Source organism: Rhinoraja longicauda, chromosome 9 (assembly GCF_053455715.1).
Source record: "Rhinoraja longicauda isolate Sanriku21f chromosome 9, sRhiLon1.1, whole genome shotgun sequence".
Classification (NCBI taxonomy): Eukaryota; Metazoa; Chordata; class Chondrichthyes; order Rajiformes; family Arhynchobatidae; genus Rhinoraja; species Rhinoraja longicauda.
The window spans coordinates 40,614,252-40,636,612 of NC_135961.1; the positions used below are offsets into that span (position 1 = coordinate 40,614,252).

General features: G+C 43.8%; 1 protein-coding gene across 2 annotated transcripts in view; it reads left to right on the forward strand.

The window, feature by feature from the left end:
- Nucleotides 1-2,528: 2,528 nt before the first annotated feature.
- sos1 (son of sevenless homolog 1 (Drosophila)) overlaps nt 2,529-22,361 on the forward strand; it is a 139,498-nt gene continuing 119,665 nt past the window's right edge. For both annotated transcript variants that reach the window (XM_078405267.1, XM_078405268.1), the window contains exon 1: nt 2,529-2,745. In XM_078405267.1, coding sequence (XP_078261393.1) covers nt 2,659-2,745 — 87 coding nt within the window. In that variant the 5' untranslated portion in view covers nt 2,529-2,658. The remainder of the gene's footprint in view (nt 2,746-22,361) is intronic.

A 22,361-nucleotide genomic window follows, 5' to 3' on the forward strand; every position in this document is an offset into this window, starting at 1 on the left:
ATTGCGGTATTGGCTTTTAATAGTCAGCATGAACATGAAGGCACAAGAGACTGCAGATGCTGGAACCTAGAGCAAAAGTAAACTGCTGGAAGAAAGGAATGTTTTGAGTCAACACTGCATCAGGGGAGCACAGATGCTGTAATCCGGAGGAAAAAAAAAATGATGTGCGCTGACATCCTTCTGTGTTGTAAATTCCTTGCTTGACACATTTTCTGTGACCCTTTGACAAACTTTCTATTAAGTTGTTTCGGTAGGTATGGGTTTTGATTTATTATTGTCAGGTGTACCAAGATATCGTGAAAAGCTTTTGAGTCAAATCAAATTGTACTGTACATGAATACAATCAAGTCATACCTATGTACAACAGATAGTACAAAGAGAAAAATACTTAAGTTCAGAATATGGCGTTATAGCTTTACACTACCATGAAAAACACCCAGGTCCACAATGAGGTAGGTTGGAAGATCGGGACCAAGGACCACAGTTTTTTTACCTGGTATTACTTATTATGAATTTATTGTATTATTAATCATTGTATATTTATCTGTATATTATTGCATGAATGTGTCTATAAAGCTGTTGTAAGTAAGAATTTCATGGTTCCTTTGCTGGTACATATGACAATTAAACTTTCTTGACACTTGAAAATATAGATTGCCATATGCGCTGCCACACTAAAGGGAAAAAGGAGAACGTCTCCTGGATACCTTTACATTGCTGAAACTGCAGATGTTCTTGGAACTCAGCAGGTCAGGCAGCATCTGTGGAGGGAAATGGACAGACAAAATTTTGGGTCAAGGCCCTTTGGACTGATGGAGTTGAGGGAACGGGGACGACGACGCTGAAAAAGAGAGGTGGGGGGCAAAACCTAGTAAAGTGATAGGTAGATACAGGTGAGGGACGGGTGTTTGGCAGATAGGTGGTGACAAAGGTTTGAGGTCTTTTTATTGCGTATAGCGTGCACAGCCGAAAGTTGTAAGTCAAGGGTAGACATCCAGGCCAGGCCAGGGCAGCATCAGTTGCTGGGTGGATGGCCTTGATGCCACCAGGGAAAAGCCTCAGTGAGCAGTCATTCACCATGTGTGGGATGGTCTGGTCTGGATATCCGCAGTCGCAAGCAGGGCTCCCCCGCCCCGCCCCGCCCGTCTTTACATTTCACTCCTCTTCTCTCATCTGACACCCTTTATCTCCTTTTCACCTCAAACCTTCAACCCGACGTGCACAATCCAATAGGTTTGAAGGGTCCCGACCCGAAACGTCGCCTGTCCATTCCCTCCACAGATACTGCCTGACCGCTCTGAAATCCTCTTGCATTTTGTGGTTTGCTCAAAATGTCAGCATTTGTAGTTCCTTGCGTCTCCACTGATTTTGCTTCAACAGGTCAAACTGCGGCAGGATTGATTCCGGGAGCAAAATCAAGCCGCAGAGTTCAACCGTACGTCAGTACGGCCGCCGGTACTGGAAGTTGCATGATTTTATTGCACAGGATCTTGCTCGCTCATTGAAACTGCAGCAGGCGCATCAAACACTGGAAATTGCTGAAAATGCACAGTACTCAGCTCTAATCAAAGGTCGTTGACGTGCAATGCGAAGCTCCTCAGTTCTCTGCTGAATGTTTCCAGAATCTTGCTTTTTGTTTCATCCTTCCAGCATCTGCAACTCGCTGCCCACAGACCAAGATCTGCTAAACAGACTACATTTCCCAGAACGCTCTGCGGGCGGCAGTGCGCAGGCGGGGGCACCGTTCCCTTTTCCGCGTTTGGCGGAAAAAAATGCGGCGGCCCGCATGCGCAGCGGCGCTGAGACCTCAAGTTTGAAGGCAACATTCGGGACATTTTTGTGTTGAAGGCGATTTCTCCAACCCTTTGCCCCTGCCAACACTTTCCCTCAACTAACCTTCTGGACCGCCGCCGGCAGCGGGGTTGTCTTCCAGTATGTGATCGCAACAGTGTAGAAGGAGGGGAGGGGAAAATAAGGAAGATTTGGTGTGAATATCAGCGAGGTCAGCTGGCGAGTGCCCCCGCTACTCCTCCGGAGATCCGGGGCAACGACTGTCCGCCGCTCTCGAGCCGAGCCCAGCCCGCGCTGCGGCTCGTGGACGGGTGGCCGTTGGTGCGTCCCGCGCGCCCCTTCTTGCCCCCGGTTGCCCGGGCAGCCGGATGGTGTCCCCGGCGCGCGCGCGCCAGCCGGACAGCAGCCGAGTGTTGGGGGGTGGGGGGCGGGGCGCTGCGGGCCGGGTCCGGGCCTGGGGCAGGACACAGCACAGCCCGAGGGGGTGGGGGCCTGGGGAAGGGGGTTGGGTGGTGGTGGTGGCGGCGGCAAGAACGATCAGAAACTTTCAGTTGGTGGAGGGTGGGGGGCAGGGAGGGGTGAGGGGGAGGGGGGGGGGGAGAATTGTCGCTGTGACTGGAATGAGGGGCGATCGGCCAAGGCCTGATTAGTGAAGGAGTGAGAGAAGGAAGGGGGGAGTGTGAGAGGGGGAGAAGCGAGAAGGGGGGAGGGAGGGAGGGTAAGGGAGGGCGAGTGAGGTAGTTGCTTAACAGGAGGGCGAGAAGGAGGGGGTTGGAAGAGCAATATATTCTCCGGGATCACCCCCGAGGAGTGGCGATCGAGGAGGAGGTCGGGCCGCCCCTTGCCGTGAGCAGGACAGGCAGCGCCATGCAACAGCCGCAGCAACAGTACGACTTGTTCAGCGAGGACAATGCGCCTAAATGGCGGGGTCTGCTGGTCGCCGCTCTGCGCAAGGTAAGGGCCCTCATTGCACAACTCGTATCGCTGCCATCTGCTGTGTATCTTTTGCTTGGGTGGGAAGGCTTGCGTTTTTATTTTGTTTGGGTGGTCATTCAGCCAAAGGCGTGTACATAGAGCATCAATATCAACGCTTCAGTCGAGAGGATGGAGAAGACGTATGAAGCAGCCAGTTGCCTCAACGGGAAATTTGGATTTCTAGGTTTGACTGATTTTACTGAACTGGCATTCTCATTGGAGAGCAACGTCATGGAATGTTTCAGTGTTGTTATGATATTGGTCTTTCAAGATCACCCTCTGAATCTGCAATTCAAGTAGTTTTAGCTGTCTCTTTTGCTTTATTTCCTGGTGTAAATAATGTCCTATTTGGAATCATTGATGGTTCGGAAATTTTGGGGCTGGGTAGGGTGATTGTTTTCAAGGTGCATGCGCATTGTAAGGTGATGTCTGTGGATTTCTGTTCAGCGAACAGCAGGAAAATGATTGCAACGTGAGGTTTCAGATTCTGCCTTTATTTTGTTTAGTGTGATTTAAGTTAAAATATGGAATTTGGAGGGGATATTGGCAGAATATAATACAGAACAAAGAGGACGCAAGGAACACATTTCCAATCTTTATTTTCTCCAATCTGTGTCAGAACTCAGTTTTGAGAATTAATTGTTTTCATAAAACACAAGCCCAGTTCATAAAACAAAAATGTTAGTTACCATTCCATTTTGAGGCAAGTAATTTGAATTAATTTTGAGAATGAAAGGTCAGTTTGAATTATTAAAAGAATAATTCAAATGGAAACACTTTAAAACACTCTTTCTAATATTTAATTCACTGTTATTATTGTGCAAGGGTTTAAAAAAAAAAAAAGACACTTGTTGCAAAACAATTGTTGCTTCTGCAAAGCATTGCCATGATTACAGAAAACATCTTGCATGCAAGTAAATACTGGGCACAAAAAAGACAAAAGCAGATTTATGTATTCATTGTATTCTGATTACTTGATATGCCTGGCCCCAGATGGAACAGAATTTGATTATTTTTCATATCCTCTACTATCCTTCTGTTGATGTCTGTTGGAGATGTGATAGTTTCTAATAGTGAATAGGTGATGTGATTCGGGTGATACTGAATCCTAGGTTTAGGCCTACGAAATAATAAAATCTTTTAATTTGGAAGTTAATGTTTAAGAGGCATCATAGCATAGAGCTAGTGTGATTGTCAGCATGGACAGTGGGCCAAACAGCCTGTTTCTATGCTGTTTAGACTGCATGTAGGGAAAGATATGTTGAGAGGTAATTGGTCTTGCATGTGTAACTTATTGGGGGTGTGTATTGAATTGAAAGGTACAATATGGAAACAGGCCCTTTGGCCCACTGAGTTCATACCAAACATCGATCTCCCGTTCACACGAGTTCTATGTTACCCTACTTTCTCATCCACTTCCTACACGCTAGGGGCAATTTACTGAAGGCCAATTAACCTACAAACTCACACATCTTTGGGATGTAGTAGGGAGTCGAAGCCCCCAGAGGGAACCCAAGAATGTGCAAACTGCACAGATAGCGCCGAGGTCAGGATTGAACCTGTGTCTCTGGCTCTGTGAGGCAGCAGCTATCTGTGCAATTCTCTGCCTCAGAAGGCAGTGGAGGCCAATTCTCTGAATACATTCAAGAGAGAGCTGGATAGAGCTCTAAAGGATAGCGGAGTCAGGGGGTATGGGGAGAAGGCAGGAATGGGGTACTGATTGAGAATGATCAGCCATGATCACATTGAATGGCGGTGCTGGCTCGAAGGGCCGAATGGCCTCCTCCTGCACCTATTGTCTATTGTCTATACCAGCTGCGGCACTGTGCTGTCTGTGGAAGATTTTGGTGTAAAGTACTTGAGCAAACTGAATATGGAATGATGTTAGTTCTACATGTTATTAGTTTGCTTTCAAATGTAAAAACACACAGCTAAACTACAAACTTGTTTATAAAGCGTTTTCATGATTTAAAAGCTTTATTCCTAGCCTTTCTTTTCAATCTTTCAGCTGTTCCCATCACCACTTTGGTCCTTCAATATTTCTTCGCCTCTAATCTGCTAATAACTTTCCTTTTTGTTCTCCCCACCTTTCCCCCTATTTCTGTGATGTTTTATATCTAGAAATACCCAGTTCTGATGAAACCCTATTTGCCTCAAATGCTAACTCATGTTCGCTCTCCAATTGTGTTGGCTGATCTGAATATTTCCAATATTTTCTGATTCAATTTGTGTACTTGTTTATGATCTGAAATGCACTTGTTCAAAGGATGGTGAAACCAGATTTTAAAGTAGCTTTCAAAAGTGATTTGTACCTAAGGTTGAACAGGAAAGATTTTCAGGTCAATGGGGAAAATTTGGGTCTAATTGCACAGCTATTTCAAAATGCTGGCACAATATCTTATTGTTTCATTGGTTGTGAGGCTTAATGGGAATACTGAAATTTATTACCTATTTGTAATTTCCCTTGAGAAGATGGTAATGAGCCTCCATCTTGAAGGTTGTATTAGTCCTCTTGAGGGTCTTTCTGTACAGCTATAAGGTTGTGAGTACCAGAATATTTTATTTGGTAATGATGGAGGACTGGTGAATATCTTTCACCAGGATGGTGTATAACCTAAGAGGAACTTGTACATTTCCATATGCTCATAAATGTTTATGCAGTCGGGAATTATGAGTTTAGATTTTTCATCAGACTATTTAGTTATTTATTGTTTGAGGATGCATGCGTTATCAGCATGGCCATTGAGGAGGTAACTGTTGAAATCTTGGTGAGTTTTTGCAGTGTACTTTGCAGATGATTTACCATGAGACAATTTGAAGCATTTGTGGACAGTGTTAATGTTTTAATGTGGTGTAAGGTGAGCTAGTCAAGTGTGCTCTTTGCATGGCTTGTGTCAAGTTTCTTGTATGTTGTTTGATCTAGATATGATGCCATCATGCTCCTGACTTGTGCCTTGAAAAGACCCCAAATAATTGTCAATCTCTGATTTGGTGTTCAGTTGCAGCATTTATGTGGCTTGTCCAGTTCGGCTTCGTTAGTGGTAACTCCCATCGAATTTTGATGATGACAAATCTACTGATGTTAAACAGAGAAGGAGATGGTTATTATCTTGTACTTGGTGTGGTGAAGCTTAGTTGCAATATATCAGTCCAGGTCTCTGTTGACACAAGGAACTGCAGGTGCTGGAATGTTGTGCAAAACACTAAATGTTTGAACTCAACAGGTCAGGCAGTATCTGTGGAGGGAATGAATCAGCGACTTTTTGCTCGAGGACCTTTCTGACTGAAGACAGTTCATCTATCCATTCCATCCACAGATGCTGTCTGACCTGCTGAGTTCCTCCAGCATCTTGTTTAGGTGTTAATGTTGTCCAGTCTTGTGTGTGCAGACACTGAGGAGTTGAGAATTGAAATGATTATTGTAGTCATCATTCGACATACCTATAACAAATGTCTGTGCTGATTGATTGTGTAATTCTATGAATTGGAGCTATAGAATTTAATACTCCAGTTGTACATGCTGATGGAGCATTTCGTATCCTTGCACACATTTCCTTGTTCTGAATTATACAATTAATGGTTTGACCCTCAACAGCATTGATGTACAGAGGGATCTTGGGGTCCAAGTCTATAGCTCCCCAAAAGTGACAACACAAGCAAATAGAGTATGGAAGCATATGGTATTAATGCCTTCATAGATCAAGGCATTGAGTACAAGAGTGAGGATGTCAAGATGCAGCTTTATAGGACTTTGGGCCACATTTGGACGAAAGTGTGCCGATCTGATCACCCCATTGCAGGAGGTATGTGGAGGTTTTTGAAAAGGTGCTGAAATGGTTTACCAGGATGTTGCCTGGATTAGGGGTATTTGCTACAGGGAGAGGTTGGACAGACTAGGATTGTTCTCTGGAATGCCGAAGGTTGCGGGAAGACCTGATGGAACTATGCAAAAATTATGAGAGAAGTAGAATGGTAGACACAGAACCTTTTTCCACAGGTGGAAAAATCAATAACTAGATGGAATAGCTTTTAGGTGAGGGGGGGGCAAAGTTTAAAGGAAGTGTGCGGGCAACCTTTTTTGAACAGAGGTTGGTGGGTGCCTGCATAGCATTGCCAGGGTTGGTGCTGGAGGCAGATACGATAGTGGCAATTAAGAGGCTTTTGGATGGGCATATTGATATGCAGGGATTGGAGGGATGTGGATTATGCACAGGTAGATAAAATTTGGTTTTTGGCATCGTTTTAGGCACAGACATTGTGGACTGAAGGGCCTGTTGTGCTGTACAATTCTATGTTCTCCGAATTAATTTCACAGGTGTCTATAAGTTCTTTCTAGAGTACTTTTCTAAAGTAATTGAATATGTTATATGTAATTCCCATAGTCTTGATATTGTTTTAGAGTGCCATATGATATATCTGGTGCTGGAATTTCACTTGCGAATAAATATTTTGAGAAATTGGAAGAAGTAACTGTTTCAAAAGATACCAATGAAGAATAATTTGTTCTGTGTGTTTCATACACATAATTATAAAATGCTTTGTTTTGAAAATATAATGTTCTTGTAACATTGTTGATGAATCCATAAAAGTTTTTAAAGAGTCAAGAGTTATATGGTATGAAAACTGTCTGTCTCCCAACTCATCCCTGCCAACTAAGTTGAATATTGAATTATTTCGATTGTGGTTCAAAACATCACAGTGAAGAGCAATGTGGTATCTCCTGTTGTGAGAGAAGGCTGGTGATCTAAGGAGAATTGGAAGCAGCATTTGATTAGTAGAATATCTATAGAACTGGTTATGTTCTGTTAGGATACTCTAATTGAGAGGATTATGACATCCATATTTCTTTGGAACATGAATTTACCCAACAAATATTTGGCATGGTTCCCAGCTTTAACCTTAAAATTGAGGGTATGATAACACTGAACCAGTTTGGTGATGACTTTGAGGGTTTTCACATCTGATGGACAAGTATGTCTGTCTTAACATCATAGGTTTGTGGAGATCCATTTCACAATTTCTCTCTGGCATTGGGGATCAGGAGAATTGTGAGCCTCTCTCCATAATTTTACGTTTTCATGTTGGTCAGGGAAAATACTTAATAGTGTATGTGTCCTAAGAAATAAATCAAACAATTGAGATTATCTATGGAGGGAGTTAACCTCACAGTTAAACCTCTATTTTTGACTGTATGTTATTAATGCAGCAAGCAGCATCATCCATGGGCTTTTTCATATCCTCACAAAAGGGGAGGGGGGGGGGGGAGTCCTCGTGTTTGGCTGCTTTTGCAAATCTGCCTTTACTTTGCCTCTGCTATTGGATGACATGCAAGCCATAAAACAAATCTCAATGCAGATTGGAGCCAACTAAGGTAAACTGTTTATTTCAATCTTATTCAATATCACATCCCACCTCCATCTGCAGTAGAGCTATTCATTTTGATGGTAAGGAAATATTTCAACCTCTGTTGTTCTGTTCCAGATTGAAGCCACTTCAACCAAAGTCATAGAGCTACAGAATGCAAATGACAGTTCTACATGTACAGATTGGGAGGCTGTCATTGTTGATTTGTTCATCGAAACACATATTAGAATGGATTTATCCTATAAATTGACAGAATAAATGTTCTACTGGCTAATATACAATCCATGGAAAATAAGCTGGATGAACTTAAAGCTAGAATGACTTGCCTCAAAGAAATTAGAGACTTCTGTACTCTGTTTCACAGAGACATGGCTCACTCCTGACATACCTGACTGCCATTTAGCCGAGGGCTTCTCCCTTCACCGGATAGACTGTAAAGCATCTTCGGACAAGGTTAGAGGCGGCGGTTCTGCTTTCTAATCAATACCTTGTGGTGCTCAGACGTAGCAGTCCTGCCGAGTTCATGTTCCCTCGACCTGGAATATTTGACTGAAGTGCCATTCCTATTACCTGCCAAGGAAATTCACCTCAGCTATTCTGACAACAGTTTATATCCACCCCCCATGCAGACGTCTAGCTTGCTTTGAACGAACTGAACTCCATTATCAATAGCCTTGAGACAAAACACCCGGAAGCTCTGGTCGTTGTAGCCGGAGACTCCAATCAAGTCAACCTTGTATTACCACCATGTCTATTGTCTCACCAGGGCCCAGAACACCCTTGACCACTGCTCTTCATCAATAAAAAATGCTTACCGCTTTGTCCCTCAACCCCATTTCGGGAAATCTGATCACCTAGCTGTGCTTCTGCTCCCTGCCTGGAAACAAAAATTTAAGCAGGAGGATCCGATACAGAGAGTTGTGAAATGCTAATCAACGGGCACGGGTGACATCTTGCACGACTGCTTTAACTCGGTGGACTGGTCCACATTTGGTGATTCCGCAGCTAACCTGTCTTTTTGAAAGGACTGAGTAATTTAGAATCTCCCTTGGGGTGGGGAATACAGAGGTAGAAATGGCTTCATATGCACAGAAATATCTCAAAGCCACACACTGTCCACCATCAACTTGTCACGCATCGCCTCTGGTAGAATTTTGCACAGACCTCTTCAACTATCTTGTGATGCACTAGAACTTGGCTGGAATCAATTCGCTTATCACCGGTGTAGGTTAGCTGCCCAAGGAGAGAAAGGAATCAAACGTTTAATCTGTTTGAAGAAGGGCCTCAACCCAAAATGTCGCTTCTCCATTTTCCTCCACAGGGTGTTGCTTGATGTATTCAAGAGAGAGTTAGATATAGCTCTTAGGGCTAACGGAATCAAGGGATATGGGGAGAAAGCAGAAACGGGGTACTGATTTTGGATGATCAGCCATGATCATATTGAATGGCAGTGCTGGCTCGAAGGGCTGAATGGCCTACTCGTGCACCTATTTTCTATGACCTGCTGTTCCTCCAGCACTTTGCGTTTTGCTAAAGTTAAAACAGTTGTTTGCTAGATTTAAAAGTCTAGGTATAAAATGAATTTGGAAGTATTGGCCAGTGATCTAGGTGTTAATAGTAAGGCCAGGCCCAGTTTAATTACCTTTAAGAAGGCGGTGATGAGCTGTGCCCTTGTATTGCTGCTGTTCTTTTGATGTTGGGCCCTGAGTAGTGTTGGGAAATACGTTTCTGGATTTTAACCTCTGGATGGAAGAGCTGTGAAACGTTTCCTGTTCAGGATGGTGTTCAACTTGGAAAGGAGATCAAAGATAATGATGTTCCTTTATTCCTATTGTTCTTGTCTGTGGTGGGACAGGTTGCAGATTTGGGAGGTGTTTATGTGTAGTTTTGGAGTGCATTTAATTATTTGTGCAGTCTAGTTGGTATGCACTGGTGGGGGAGTAAACAAATGTTTAGAATGGTCAATGGAATACCAAGCTGCCTAGCCCCTGATGTAGTTGAGGGTCTTGAGAGGTATTGGAGCTGCATTCATCCAGGTGAGTAGTGAATGTTCCACCATATTCCTGACTTGTGCCTTGTAAATAGTGGAATGGTTTTAGAGTGTCAAGAGGTAAATGTTTTACCAAAGGATACTCTGCCTTGGCCTGCTCTAGAGGTCTTCCGTTTTTTATACATATTTTTATTGCAAACATTCCAACTTATAAAAAGAAAAGCACTTCACGTTGCTGTATCATGTCACAAATCTGTTTAAGACATTACTGGCAGATAACGCCCCATAATACAACAGCATGAGATGTCATTTGGTTTGTTATTTATTTTCATCTTGAGATTTTAACAAATTTTTTTAATCTTCCCATTTGAGTGGCTGAAGTCAACCTTTGAATTTTGAGTAATTGCATGTTCATGATGGATGATGCAATAGGAGAGACAAATACTAGAAATTTTGGGATTGTGTTTCAAGGATCCGAGAATCCGTTTTTCCCCCCTTGCTATCTGTTGCAACACTGAGCATTTTAAACATTGTACACTGCCATTTTCTGATGTTTTGTCAAGTCCTCGTGAAGCACGTGGGTTGTTTTCTTCTCTACTACAAGTCCAACGTTTCTGCTTTCGTAGACTCTTGCATGACAATATAGTGCACAAAATTTTCAAGTTCGTAATTTTATTGTACTAGACCAAGTGGACCTGTTGGGCCCATTCCTCGTAGAGGGGGGACAGGGAAGGGGAGAGGGTGTCACTGACCTGGGCCCCATGGCGTCAGCGCTGCAGCGAGAGCGAGCCGTGGACTCAAAGTCTCTCCTGTATTGGTCCAGCACCCTCAACCCCCCCACTCAATCCCCCTTATCCCCCCCTCCTCCCCCCACTGACCCACCCAATCCCCCCTACCCCCACTTCCTCCTCCCCTCCCCCTCCCTTAAGGGAGGCATTTACAAAGCCCACATCCTTCTATTTCTTTCTTATATATCTAACTGTCGAAATGCTTTTAAAATGCTATGATTGTACCAGGCTCTATCACATCCTCCGACAGCTTGTTCCATCTACCCACCATCCTCTGTGTAGGAAATACTTGCCCCTCACAACTCCTTTTAAATACTTCCCCTCTCACCTTAAAACTTGTTCTGCAATTTTAGTTTCCCCCATGCTTGAAAAAATACTGTGACTATCTACCCTTTCAATGTCCCTCAAATTTTTATAAATCTGGCCTAAAGTGTGGCCTAACCAATGTCTTGTACAGCTGCAACATGATGTCCCAATTTTTATAATCTATACTTCTGCTTATGCAGTCAAGCAAGGTAAATGACTTCTTCCCCACCCTATCCACCTGTTGCCATTTTCAGTGAGCTATGAACTTGCACATCATAGTCTCTACATCAACGATTCTAAGGTCTCTACCATTTACTGTACATGTTCTGCCAATATTAGATGACTCAAAGGAGATTGCCTCAAAGAAAATGCAGTAGCCTGTATTCCAAACCTAAAACTTGATAGTTTATTGTAGGAAGTGAAAAATTACATTGCCTTGGGACAGTCAATGAAGTATTTTTTTCTGAATAGTCACTTTTGTAATGTGGAAAATATGAGAGTTATTTTGTTGATGATAAAATCTCATAAACATCAATGAGGTATTTACAGATGATCAGTTTGAAAACTAATGGCTGAACTATAAATACTGGCCAGGATATTGGGGAGAACGTTCCTTACGCCATTAAAGTGTACCATAGGCACTTTATAAACAACTCAGACTTCAGAATCTCACCTGAATGATTGTTATCTTGTGACCTTAAGAACATTTTTCTGGTATTTAAACAGAATCTTCACGTTAAAAAAAAAAAGAATGTTGTAAACAGTAGAACAGTGTTCAAGCATTAGTTTTTGTTTTCTTAGGAAGGTACAAGTGGAAAAGCTGAATTTTCTGAAGTTTGGATTTGTTGTGAAGACATTTTTAATACCTCCACAGCATTTTCTTACTCCGGTGAATTTTACCTTGTGCATTTTGCTGCATGCCTTTTTTTTCTGGCATAGTTGCTGCACAAGCCTTTGTCCTTGCCTGTTCAAAATCCCATGTGTCCATTAACTACTGATTTTCCTCTGTTGAGAGATCTGTACTTTGCTTTTTGAGGTCCATGCTATGGTTTTGGATTTTACCATGACCATATGCTACTTTAGCTTGGTAATTCCTTGCAGCCTGAGGTAACTGAATCCACTATCAAAGAATTTGAACACTGGATGGCTTCCTGTTTTTTTTTAACTCTTTTTGGCTGACTTTTGGCATATGCTTCTGCTTTCTGGGCTCCTCATTACCCAGCCTAGATGAACATATCTTATTATTTCAAAGTTGCATTGAAATTTATTTTCCCTCAGTGCACTTAGTCTGGGAGAATGCTTTTAGAGATGATGCCACTTGAAACTCAATGCAAAGAGATTGGCAGATATAAATTAAAAGATCAAATAGATAGATAATTCAGCGATCTGGCACTGCAATGTTATACTTTCCCTCACTGATTGGGAAGGGGGAGAGAGTAATGATTCACAAGTGAGAAGTCATTTGGATTGCAGCATATTTCCTGTCACTGTGGATTCCAAGATATCTTTTTTCCAAGATATCTTTGAATTTGAATTCTACATATTAGCTCTGTTGGTAATCTTATTTGAAAACTAGACCAAATGGACCCGTTGGGCCCAAACCTCTCCTGCATTGGTGCAGCATCCTCCCCTCCTCCCCATCTCTTCCCCATCTCCCCCTCTCCTCCTCCCCATCTCTCCTCCTCCCCATCTCCCCTCCTCCCCCATCTCTTTCCCCCATCTCTTTCCCCCATCTCTTTCCCCCCCATCTCTTTCCCCCCCATCTCTTTCCCCCCCATCTCTTTCCCCCCATCTCTTTCCCCCCATCTCTTTCCCCCCCCATCGCTTTCCCCCCCCATCTCTTTCCCCCCATCTCTTTCCCCCCTCCTCTTCCTCCTCCTCTTTCCCCCCCTCCTCTTTCCCCCCCTCCTCTTTCCCCCCCTCCTCTTTCCCCCCTCCTCTTTCCCCCCTCCTCTTTCCCCCCTCCTCTTTCCCCCCTCCTCTTTCCCCCCTCCTCTTTCCCCCCTCCTCTTTCCCCCCTCCTCTTTCCCCCCTCCTCTTTCCCCCCTCCTCTTTCCCCCCTCCTCTTTCCCCCCTCCTCTTTCCCCCCTCCTCTTTCCCCCCTCCTCTTTCCCCCCTCCTCTTTCCCCCCTCCTCTTTCCCCCCTCCTCTTTCCCCCCTCCTCTTTCCCCCCTCCTCTTTCCCCCCTCCTCTTTCCCCCCTCCTCTTTCCCCCCTCCTCTTTCCCCCCTCCTCTTTCCCCCCCCCTCCTCTTTCCCCCCCCTCCTCTTTCCCCCCTCCTCTTTCCCCCCTCCTCTTTCCCCCCTCCTCTTTCCCCCCCTCCTCTTTCCCCCCCTCCTCTTTCCCCCCCTCCTCTTTCCCCCCTCCTCTTTCCCCCCCTCCTCTTTCCCCCCCTCCTCTTTCCCCCCCTCCTCTTTCCCCCCCTCCTCTTTCCCCCCCTCCTCTTTCCCCCCCTCCTCTTTCCCCCCCTCCTCTTTCCCCCCCTCCTCTTTCCCCCCTCCTCTTTCCCCCCTCCTCTTTCCCCCCCTCCTCTTTCCCCCCCTCCTCTTTCCCCCCCTCCTCTCCCCCCCCCCTTCCCCCCTCCTCTTTCCCCAGGGCCGTCTTAACGCATGGGCCTGATGGGCACTTGCCCGGGGCCCCACGAGCATAGGGGCCCCATGCTGATCTGTGTATGTTAAGTGACTTGCAATAAATAAATACTACTTTAAAAATGTAGGTTCAATAAGTGCTTTTTTCGCAACATTTTCGGTCCCTAAGTGCTTCTCACAGCAATCTGTAAGTGCTTTTCGCAACAATGTAGCACCCCAAGTCCATCGGTAAGTGCTTTTCGGTAAGTGCTTTTCGCCGGCACGACGGGGGGGGGGGGGGGGGGGGCTGGTAGGGAAAGGGGGGTGGGGGAGAGTAACGGTAGGGGCCCCAGTACACTGCTTTGCCTGGGGGCCTATAATGCTGTAAAAACGGCCCTGTCTTTCCCCCTCCTCTTTCCCCCCTCCTCTTTCCCCCCTCCTTTTCCCCTCCCTCCACCCCCTCTCTCCCCCCTCCCTCCCTAGGAGATAGATTTAAACATTAAAATGTGAATAACCTAAAAAAATATATCACCGATTTCAATGAAACCTCTTCCATTAGCACCAAAGGGACGATGGTGAGTAAGGTGGGCCTAATATTGTCGTGCTGTCATGTACCGTTTTGGCTGTAGTTCAAGAACAAACAAATGAGAGTTTGTTTTGGCTCTAGTTCAGGAACAAACAAACAAACAAAAGATGATGATAATTATGACAATGAGCATGGCTATTTTATCTTTTCTTCAATAGAAAAATGTTGCACTTAATTTCATAGAGAAGTACATGAGCTTGGTGATGTAGAGAGACAGATTGGGAAAAGGAACCTGAAACTGCAATTTTCCATCTTTTGGAGTAGTCTGTATATTTGAGTGGATAAAGCATTTTATTATTTATGAAAGTTAACTTATGGAACTTTAAGCATACAGGCTTCAATGGCTCATCGGTTCTTTATTGTCACGTATGCACTTCACAGTGAAATTCTTGCACCCTTTGCCATATTTTCTCACTATTTACAAAAAAAAAGTTCAAAGTCTGGTCCACATGCTGGATGTACTGGAGCCCCCCAATCCAGGTAAAACCCAGATTCCTACAGGACCTCCTGCGTCGCGCACATCGGCCCACCAACCGATGTTCCCCTCCTTGCCCGACCACCTCTGTCCTGGGAGCACACCTCCTGCATCCGACCTTGAAGGCGCTGGAGGTCCCACTCCTACTGGCCCCCTGCTTGTGTCCGTCATCGCCAGCAGCTCCCTCCTCCTTGACTCTTTGGTCTTCGGGGCCGAGGGTGGCAGTTTCTGAGCTTCCCCCTCAGGCAGCAGCCCTTGCTCTCGGCAGCCCTTGGTTCCGCCCGCTTTTTTTCAGCATTGTGGTGCATCCTGAGAACTTTCTGCCCAGAGACAGCAATGAGAAGAGGGCATAGCCCGGATATTTATGTTTGTTATTGTCATGTGCACTAAGGTACAGCAAAATGCTTCTGTTTGCGTGCTATTTAGATAATCAAATAATACTATACACGAATCCATCCAAGCCATATTCAAGTACAAAAGATAGAGTGAGGGGAAAGGTACAGAGTGTAGATTTTTTTTTCAACATTGGACTTTGCCCCTAGAACTGTTACATTACAATGTACGCAAATACATCTGTACAGATCTTTTTTCAACCCCTATTTGAATTGCTTTCATAGAAACATAGAAACTTAGAAAATAGGTGCAGGATTAGGCCATTCGGCCCTTCGAGCCTGCACCGCCATTCAATATGATCATGGCTGATCATCCAACTCAGTATCCCGTACCTGCCTTCTCCCCATACCCCCTGAGCCCTTTAGCCACAAAAACCACATCTAACTCCCTCTTAAATATGGCCAATGAACTGGCCTCAACTACCTTCTGTGGCAGAGAATTCCACTGATTCACCACTCTCTGTGTGAAAAAAACGTTCTCATCTCGGTCCTAAAAGAACTTCCCCCTTATCCTTAAACTGTGACCCCTTGTTCTGGACTTCCCCAACATCGGGAACAATCTTCCTGCATCCAGCCTGTCCAACCCCTTAAGAATTTTGTAAGTTTCTATAAGATTCCCCCTCAATCTTCTAAATTCCAGCGAGTACAAGCCGAGTCTATCCAGTCTTTCTTCATATGAAAGTCCTGCCATCCCAGGAATCAATCTGGTGAACCTTCTCTGTACTCCCTCTGTGGCAAGAATGTCTTTCCTCAGATTAGGAGACCAAAACTGTACGCAATACTCCAGGTGTGGTCTCACCAATGCCCTGTACAACTGCAGCAGAACCTCCCTGCTCCTATACTTAAATCCCCTCGCTATGAATGCCAACATACCATTTGCTTTCTTCACTGCCTGCTGCACCTGCATGCCTACTTTCAATGACTGGTGTACCACGACACCCAGGTCTCGTTGCATCTCCCCTTTTCCTAATCGGCCACCATTCAGATAATAGTCTGCTTTCCTGTTCTTGCCACCAAAGTGGATAACCTCACATTTATCCACATTATACTGCATCTGCCATGCATTTGCCCACTCACCTAACCTATCCAAGTCACCTTGCAGCCTCCTAGCATCCTCCTCACAGCTAACACTGCCCCCCAGCTTCGTGTCATCCGCAAACTTGGAGATGTTGCATTCAATTCCCTCGTCCAAATCATTAATATATATTGTAAATAGCTGGGGTCCCAGCACTGAGCCTTGCGGTATCCCACTAGTCACTGCCTGCCATTCTGAAAAGGACCCGTTTATTTCTACTCTTTGCTTCCTGTCTGCCAGCCAGTTCTCTATCCACATCAATACTGAACCCACAATACCGTGTGCTTTAAGTTTGCATACTAATCTCTTATGTGGGACCTTGTCGAAAGCCTTCTGGAAGTCCAGATATAACACATCCACTGGTTCTCCCTTATCCACTCTACTAGTTACATCCTCGAAAAATTCTATAAGATTCGTCAGACATGATTTACCTTTCATAAATCCATGCTGACTTTGTCCAATGATTTCACCACTTTCCAAATGTGCTGCTATCCCATCTTTAATAACTGACTCTAGCATTTTCCCCACTACAGATGTTAGACTAACTGGTCTGTAATTCCCCGTTTTCTCTCTCCCTCCCTTTTTGAAAAGTGGGGTTACATTAGCTACCCTCCAATCCTCAGGAACTACTCCAGAATCTAAAGAGTTTTGAAAAATTATCACTAATGCATCCACTATTTCTGGGGCTACCTCCTTAAGCACTCTGGGATGCAGCCTATCTGGCCCTGGGGATTTATCGGCCTTTAATCCATTCAATTTACCTAACACCACTTCCCGACTAACCTGAATTTCACTCAGTTCCTCCATCTCATTTGACCCCCGGTCCCCTGCTATTTCCAGCAGATTATTTACGTCTTCCTTAGTGAAGACAGAACCAAAGTAGTTATTCAATTGGTCTGCCATGTCCTTGTTCCCCATGATCAATTCACCTGTTTCTGACTGCAAGGGACCCACATTTGTTTTAACTAATCTTTTTCTCTTCACATATCTATAAAAGCTTTTGCAGTCAGTTTTTATGTTCCCTGCCAGTTTTCTTTCATAATCTATTTTCCCTTTCCTAATTAAGCCCTTTGTCCTCCTCTGCTGGACTCTGAATTTCTCCCAGTCCTCTGGTAGGCTGCCTTTTCTTGCTAATTTGTATGCTTCATCTTTTGTTTTGATACTATCCCTAATTTCCCTTGTTAGCCACGGATGCACTACCTTCCCTGATTTATTCTTTTGCCAAACTGGGATGAACAATTGTTGTAGTTCATCCATGCGGTCTTTAAATGCCTTCCATTGCATATCCACCGTCAACCCTTTAAGAATCAATTGCCAGTCTATCTTGGCCAATTCACGTCTCATACCCTCAAAGTTACCTTTCTTTAAGTTCAGAACCGTTGTTTCTGAATTAACTATGTCACTCTCCATCCTAATGAAGGACTCAACCATATTATGGTCACCCTTGCCCAAGGGGCCACACACATCAAGACTGCTAACTAACCCTTCCTCATTACTCAATACCAGTCTAGAATAGCCTGCTCTCTCGTTGGTTCCTCTACATGTTGGTTTAGAAAACTATCCCGCATACATTCCAAGAAATCCTCGTCCTCAGCACCTCTGCCAATTTGATTCACCCAATCTATATGTAGATTGAAGTCGCCCATTATAACTGGTTTACCTTTGTTGCACGCATTTCTAATTTCCTGTTTGATGCCATCCCCAACTCTACTACTACTGCCAGGTGGCCTGTACACAACTCCCACTAGCGTTTTCTGCCCCTTAGTGTTTCGCAGCTCTACCCGTATCGATTCCACATCCTCCAAGCTAATGTCCTTCCTTTCTATTGCGTTAATCTCCTCTCTAACCAGCAATGCTACCCCACCCCCTTTTCCTTTCTGTCTATCCCTCCTGAATATTGAATATCCCTGGATGTTCAGCTCCCAGCCTTGGTCACCCTGGAGCCATGTCTCCGTAATCCCAACTATATCATATTCATTAATAACTATCTGCACATTCAACTCATCCACCTTATTACGAATACTCCTTGCATTGAGACACAAAGCCTTCAGGCTTGCTTTTACAACACTCTTACCCCTTATACAATTATGTTGAAAAGTGGCCATTTTTGATTTTTGCCCTGGATTTGTCTGCCTGCCACTTTTACTTTTCACCTTGCTACCTATTGCTTCTACCCTCATTTTACACCCCTCTGTCTCTCTGCTCATGCTCCCATCTCCCTGCCACATTAGTTTAAATCCTCCCCGACAGCACTAGCAAATACTCCCCCAAGGACATTGGTTCCATTCCAGCTCAGGTGCAGACCGTCCTGTTTGCACTGGTCCCACCTCCCCCAGAACTGGTTCCAATGTCCTAGAAATTTGAATCCCTCCCCCTTGCACCATTTTTCAAGCCACGTATTCATCTGAAATATCCTCCTATTTCTACTCTGACTAGTACGTGGCACTGGTAGTAATCCAGAGATTATTACCTTTGAGGTCCTACTTTTAAGTTTATCTCCTAGCTCCCTAAATTCACCTTGTAGGATCTCATCCCGTTTTTTACCTATATCGTTGGTGCCAATGTGCACCACGACAACCGGCTGTTCACCCTCCCCCTCCAGAATGTTCTGCAGCCGCTCAGAGACATCCCTGACCCTTGCACCAGGGAGGCAACATACCATCCTGGAGTCTCGTTTGCGGCCGCAGAAACGCCTATCTATTCCCCTTACAATTGAATCCCCTATTACTATAGCCCTTCCACTCTTTTTCCTCCCCTCCTTTGCCGCAGAGCCACCCACGGTGCCATGAACTTGGCTGCTGCTGCCTTCCCCTGATGAGCCATCTCCCCCAACAGTATCCAAAATGGTATATCTGTTTAGGAGGGAGATGACCGCAGGGGACTCCTGCACTACCTGCCTACTGCTACGCTGGCTAGTGGCCACCCGTTCCCTTTCTGTCCGCTTAACTTTTACCTGCAGTGTGGTCAACTCACTGTACGTGCTATTCATCATTGGTAATTGTGCCTTTAAGCTGCTGAGACATCTGTGAAAATCCCTCTGTGTCTCCACTTCTGTAATCTCTTTTAAGACTCCATAAAATCCAGGCTTTGGTTATCTTTTGCTCGTGTACCTATTTGTTCGGTTCAATATCAGACTTGCAAGATCACTTTTCAGATATTTTAACATGAATGTTTATAAGTAGTTTTGATGTTACTCCAAATCTATAACTGAAACAATTTGGTGAAGTTGCTCGCAGTTTAATAACAATTCCATTCAATAATAGTTGAAATATTGGTATTTCGATAGTAACTATTTGTTTAAACTTTTGGAGACTCAAGGAACTGTAGATAGTTGAACCTTGAGGAAAACCCAAAGTGCTGGAGTAACTCTGGGTCAAGCAGCATCTGTGGAGGGAATAGATAAAGGGTGCTGACTCAAAATGTCACCTATCCATTCCCTCTACAGATGCTGCCTGAACTGCTGAGTTTCTCCAGCACTTTGTATTTTCTTTAAACTTTTTATTTCTTGTTCTGTTGTAAAGATGTGTTGTTATTTTTTTATTTGTAGAGTTAGGAACTGGAACAAAAGCGAAGGTTAGTGGCATAATTCAGTACTATCTGGTTTCCTGGAATTCGCTAGGGCTGTGAAAATTTGATTGCTGTATTTCATCAGCTAAATTTTTTCTTGCAAATATTTTAATTAGAGACCCTGCTATTTTAGACTTTTGTTATTTTTGTTAATGTGGGTACCAAAAAATTTGAAGTGGAATGTGATTTTTTTTTGATGATACTAGTTTACTGTTATTATTTTGTCTTGGACTTGATGATAGGTAATTGACAGTGGATCAAAGTTGCTTATGGTGGTTGTCTTGAATTCATTCTTCCATAGGAACGTTGGCTAGTTGCCCTTGGATTTATACTTATGGAACCAGGTCATTGATCTGGCTGCATGACTGATCAATGACCTGGTGTAGTAAGTATGTCTTGAGGCTGCTACATGTTTCTGTTAGGAACTTACCGTCAAATTTAAGTATCTTTAAATGAATCATTTTATTCAGAACGACAGATGTTGCACACGGTATGGAGTGTTCATGGAGATTCATCTTGGTATATGTAAGCTTATGCTGGAAGAGTCATAGCAGAGAAGTGGGCCCTTTGGTCCAACTTGTCCATGCTGACCTAGTTGCCTACCAAAGCTAGTCCCATTTGCCTACATTTAGGCCGTGTCTCTCCTATCCTTTCCTATCCACATACCAGTCCAAATATTTTTTTAAATGTTGTATTTGTACCAGCTCCTACTACTTTCTCTGGCAGCAGGTACATGAGTGTGAGAACCATTAGTTCCTGGTTACAAGAACCGCTTCTTCTCAGCAACCATCAGGCTCCCTGCCTCAACACAACCCTGCCTCAACATTGAACTACTATGAACTTTGTGTAGGTTGCATTCCCTATGTTGGCTTGCACTATTGTGGTCTGGTTACCTGGTATAATTGATCATTTATTGTAATATTATATTTTGTATATTTGTTGCGTTAGTGTGCCTACAAATCAACAGCAAGTAAGAATTTCATTAATTTGTTCCTGGTTCATATGACAATAAACACTCTTATACATGACATCACAACTTCTGCAATCAGTTCCTCAACTGATGAAGGCAAGCAAGCATGCCATATGCTAGACCGAGAATTTATTTCACGTCATTGTTTACTTAAGAAAGACCGTATTGCCATCCAAATATATTTAACTCTAACTTAATTCCCAGCAAAATCTTTGTTCTTACATCAAGGCTCAATAAAAGAAGCCAACTTTATGTAGATATCCCGTCCACCAGTGTATTTGTTTCAAATGTAAAAGATTATTATGAGGAGTAATAAAAAGGAACGGTAGATGCTGGTTTATACCAAGGTTAGACACAAAATGCTAGAGTAACTCAGCAGTCAGGCAGCATCTCTGGAGAAAATGGGTAGGGGACATTTCGGGTCGGGACCTTTTTTATTATGAGTACTACTTGGTCAGCAGATCCCTGAAAGATGCGTTTGTGAAATATGGCATACTTGGTCAAATGATATTATAATGTTCTCCAATCCTAGTAATTAACTTAACACACTGTAATAAATAACCATGCCTTCATTAAAATTGAGATCACATGGCGATTAGGTGTGATATCATTTTTTTTCCGGAGGCTTGAGGGGTTTTGTTCAGCAATACAACAAACATTTTAGTTTCAGGACGAGAAAAGCAAGGCAGAATAAAATATTAATTGAGAATTTAACCCGTTCGACTAAATTTTAGGTTACCTCTCAATACCTAATTTGTCTTAATGACAACTCTTTAATAATGCAATTTGAGATGTTTCCCTTTAGTCCTTATACACCCACGACTGCAGCCAAATACAAATCTAACTCTCTTTACAAATTCGCAAATGACACTGCCATAGTGGGCTAGATATCAAATAATGACACGATGAGATACAGGAGGGAGATTGAGAACCTCTACACCTGGTGCCAAGACACAATTTTTCCCCCAATGTCAGCAAGACAAAGGAGATTATAAATGCACTGTAGAAAGCATTTTATCGGGGAACAGCTCTATCCAAGACTGCAAGAAATTACAGAGTTATGGCCATCATGCAAACTAACCTCCCTTCCATTGACTCCAACCCTACTCCACGCTGCCTCAGCAAGGCCACCAGTATAATCAAGGACCAGTCTCACCCCAGTCACTCCCTCTTCTCCCTCTCAAACAAGAGGTACAGAAGTGTGAGAATGCAAACCTCCAGATTCAGGGACAGTTTCTTCCCATCTGTATCGGGCCACGGAACCATCCTATCATGAACTAGAGAGTTGTCCTGACCTCCCATCAACCTCATTGGAGAACCTCTGACTATATTTGATCAGACTTTACTGGAGTTTGTCTTGCATTAAACATTATTCCCTTATTCCCTTTATCCTGTATCTGTACACTGGACGGCTTGATTGTCATCATGTATAGTCTTTGCGCTGACTGTATAGCATGCAACAAAAGCTTTTCATTGTACTTCGGTGCACATGACAAGAAACTAAACTAACAAAAAT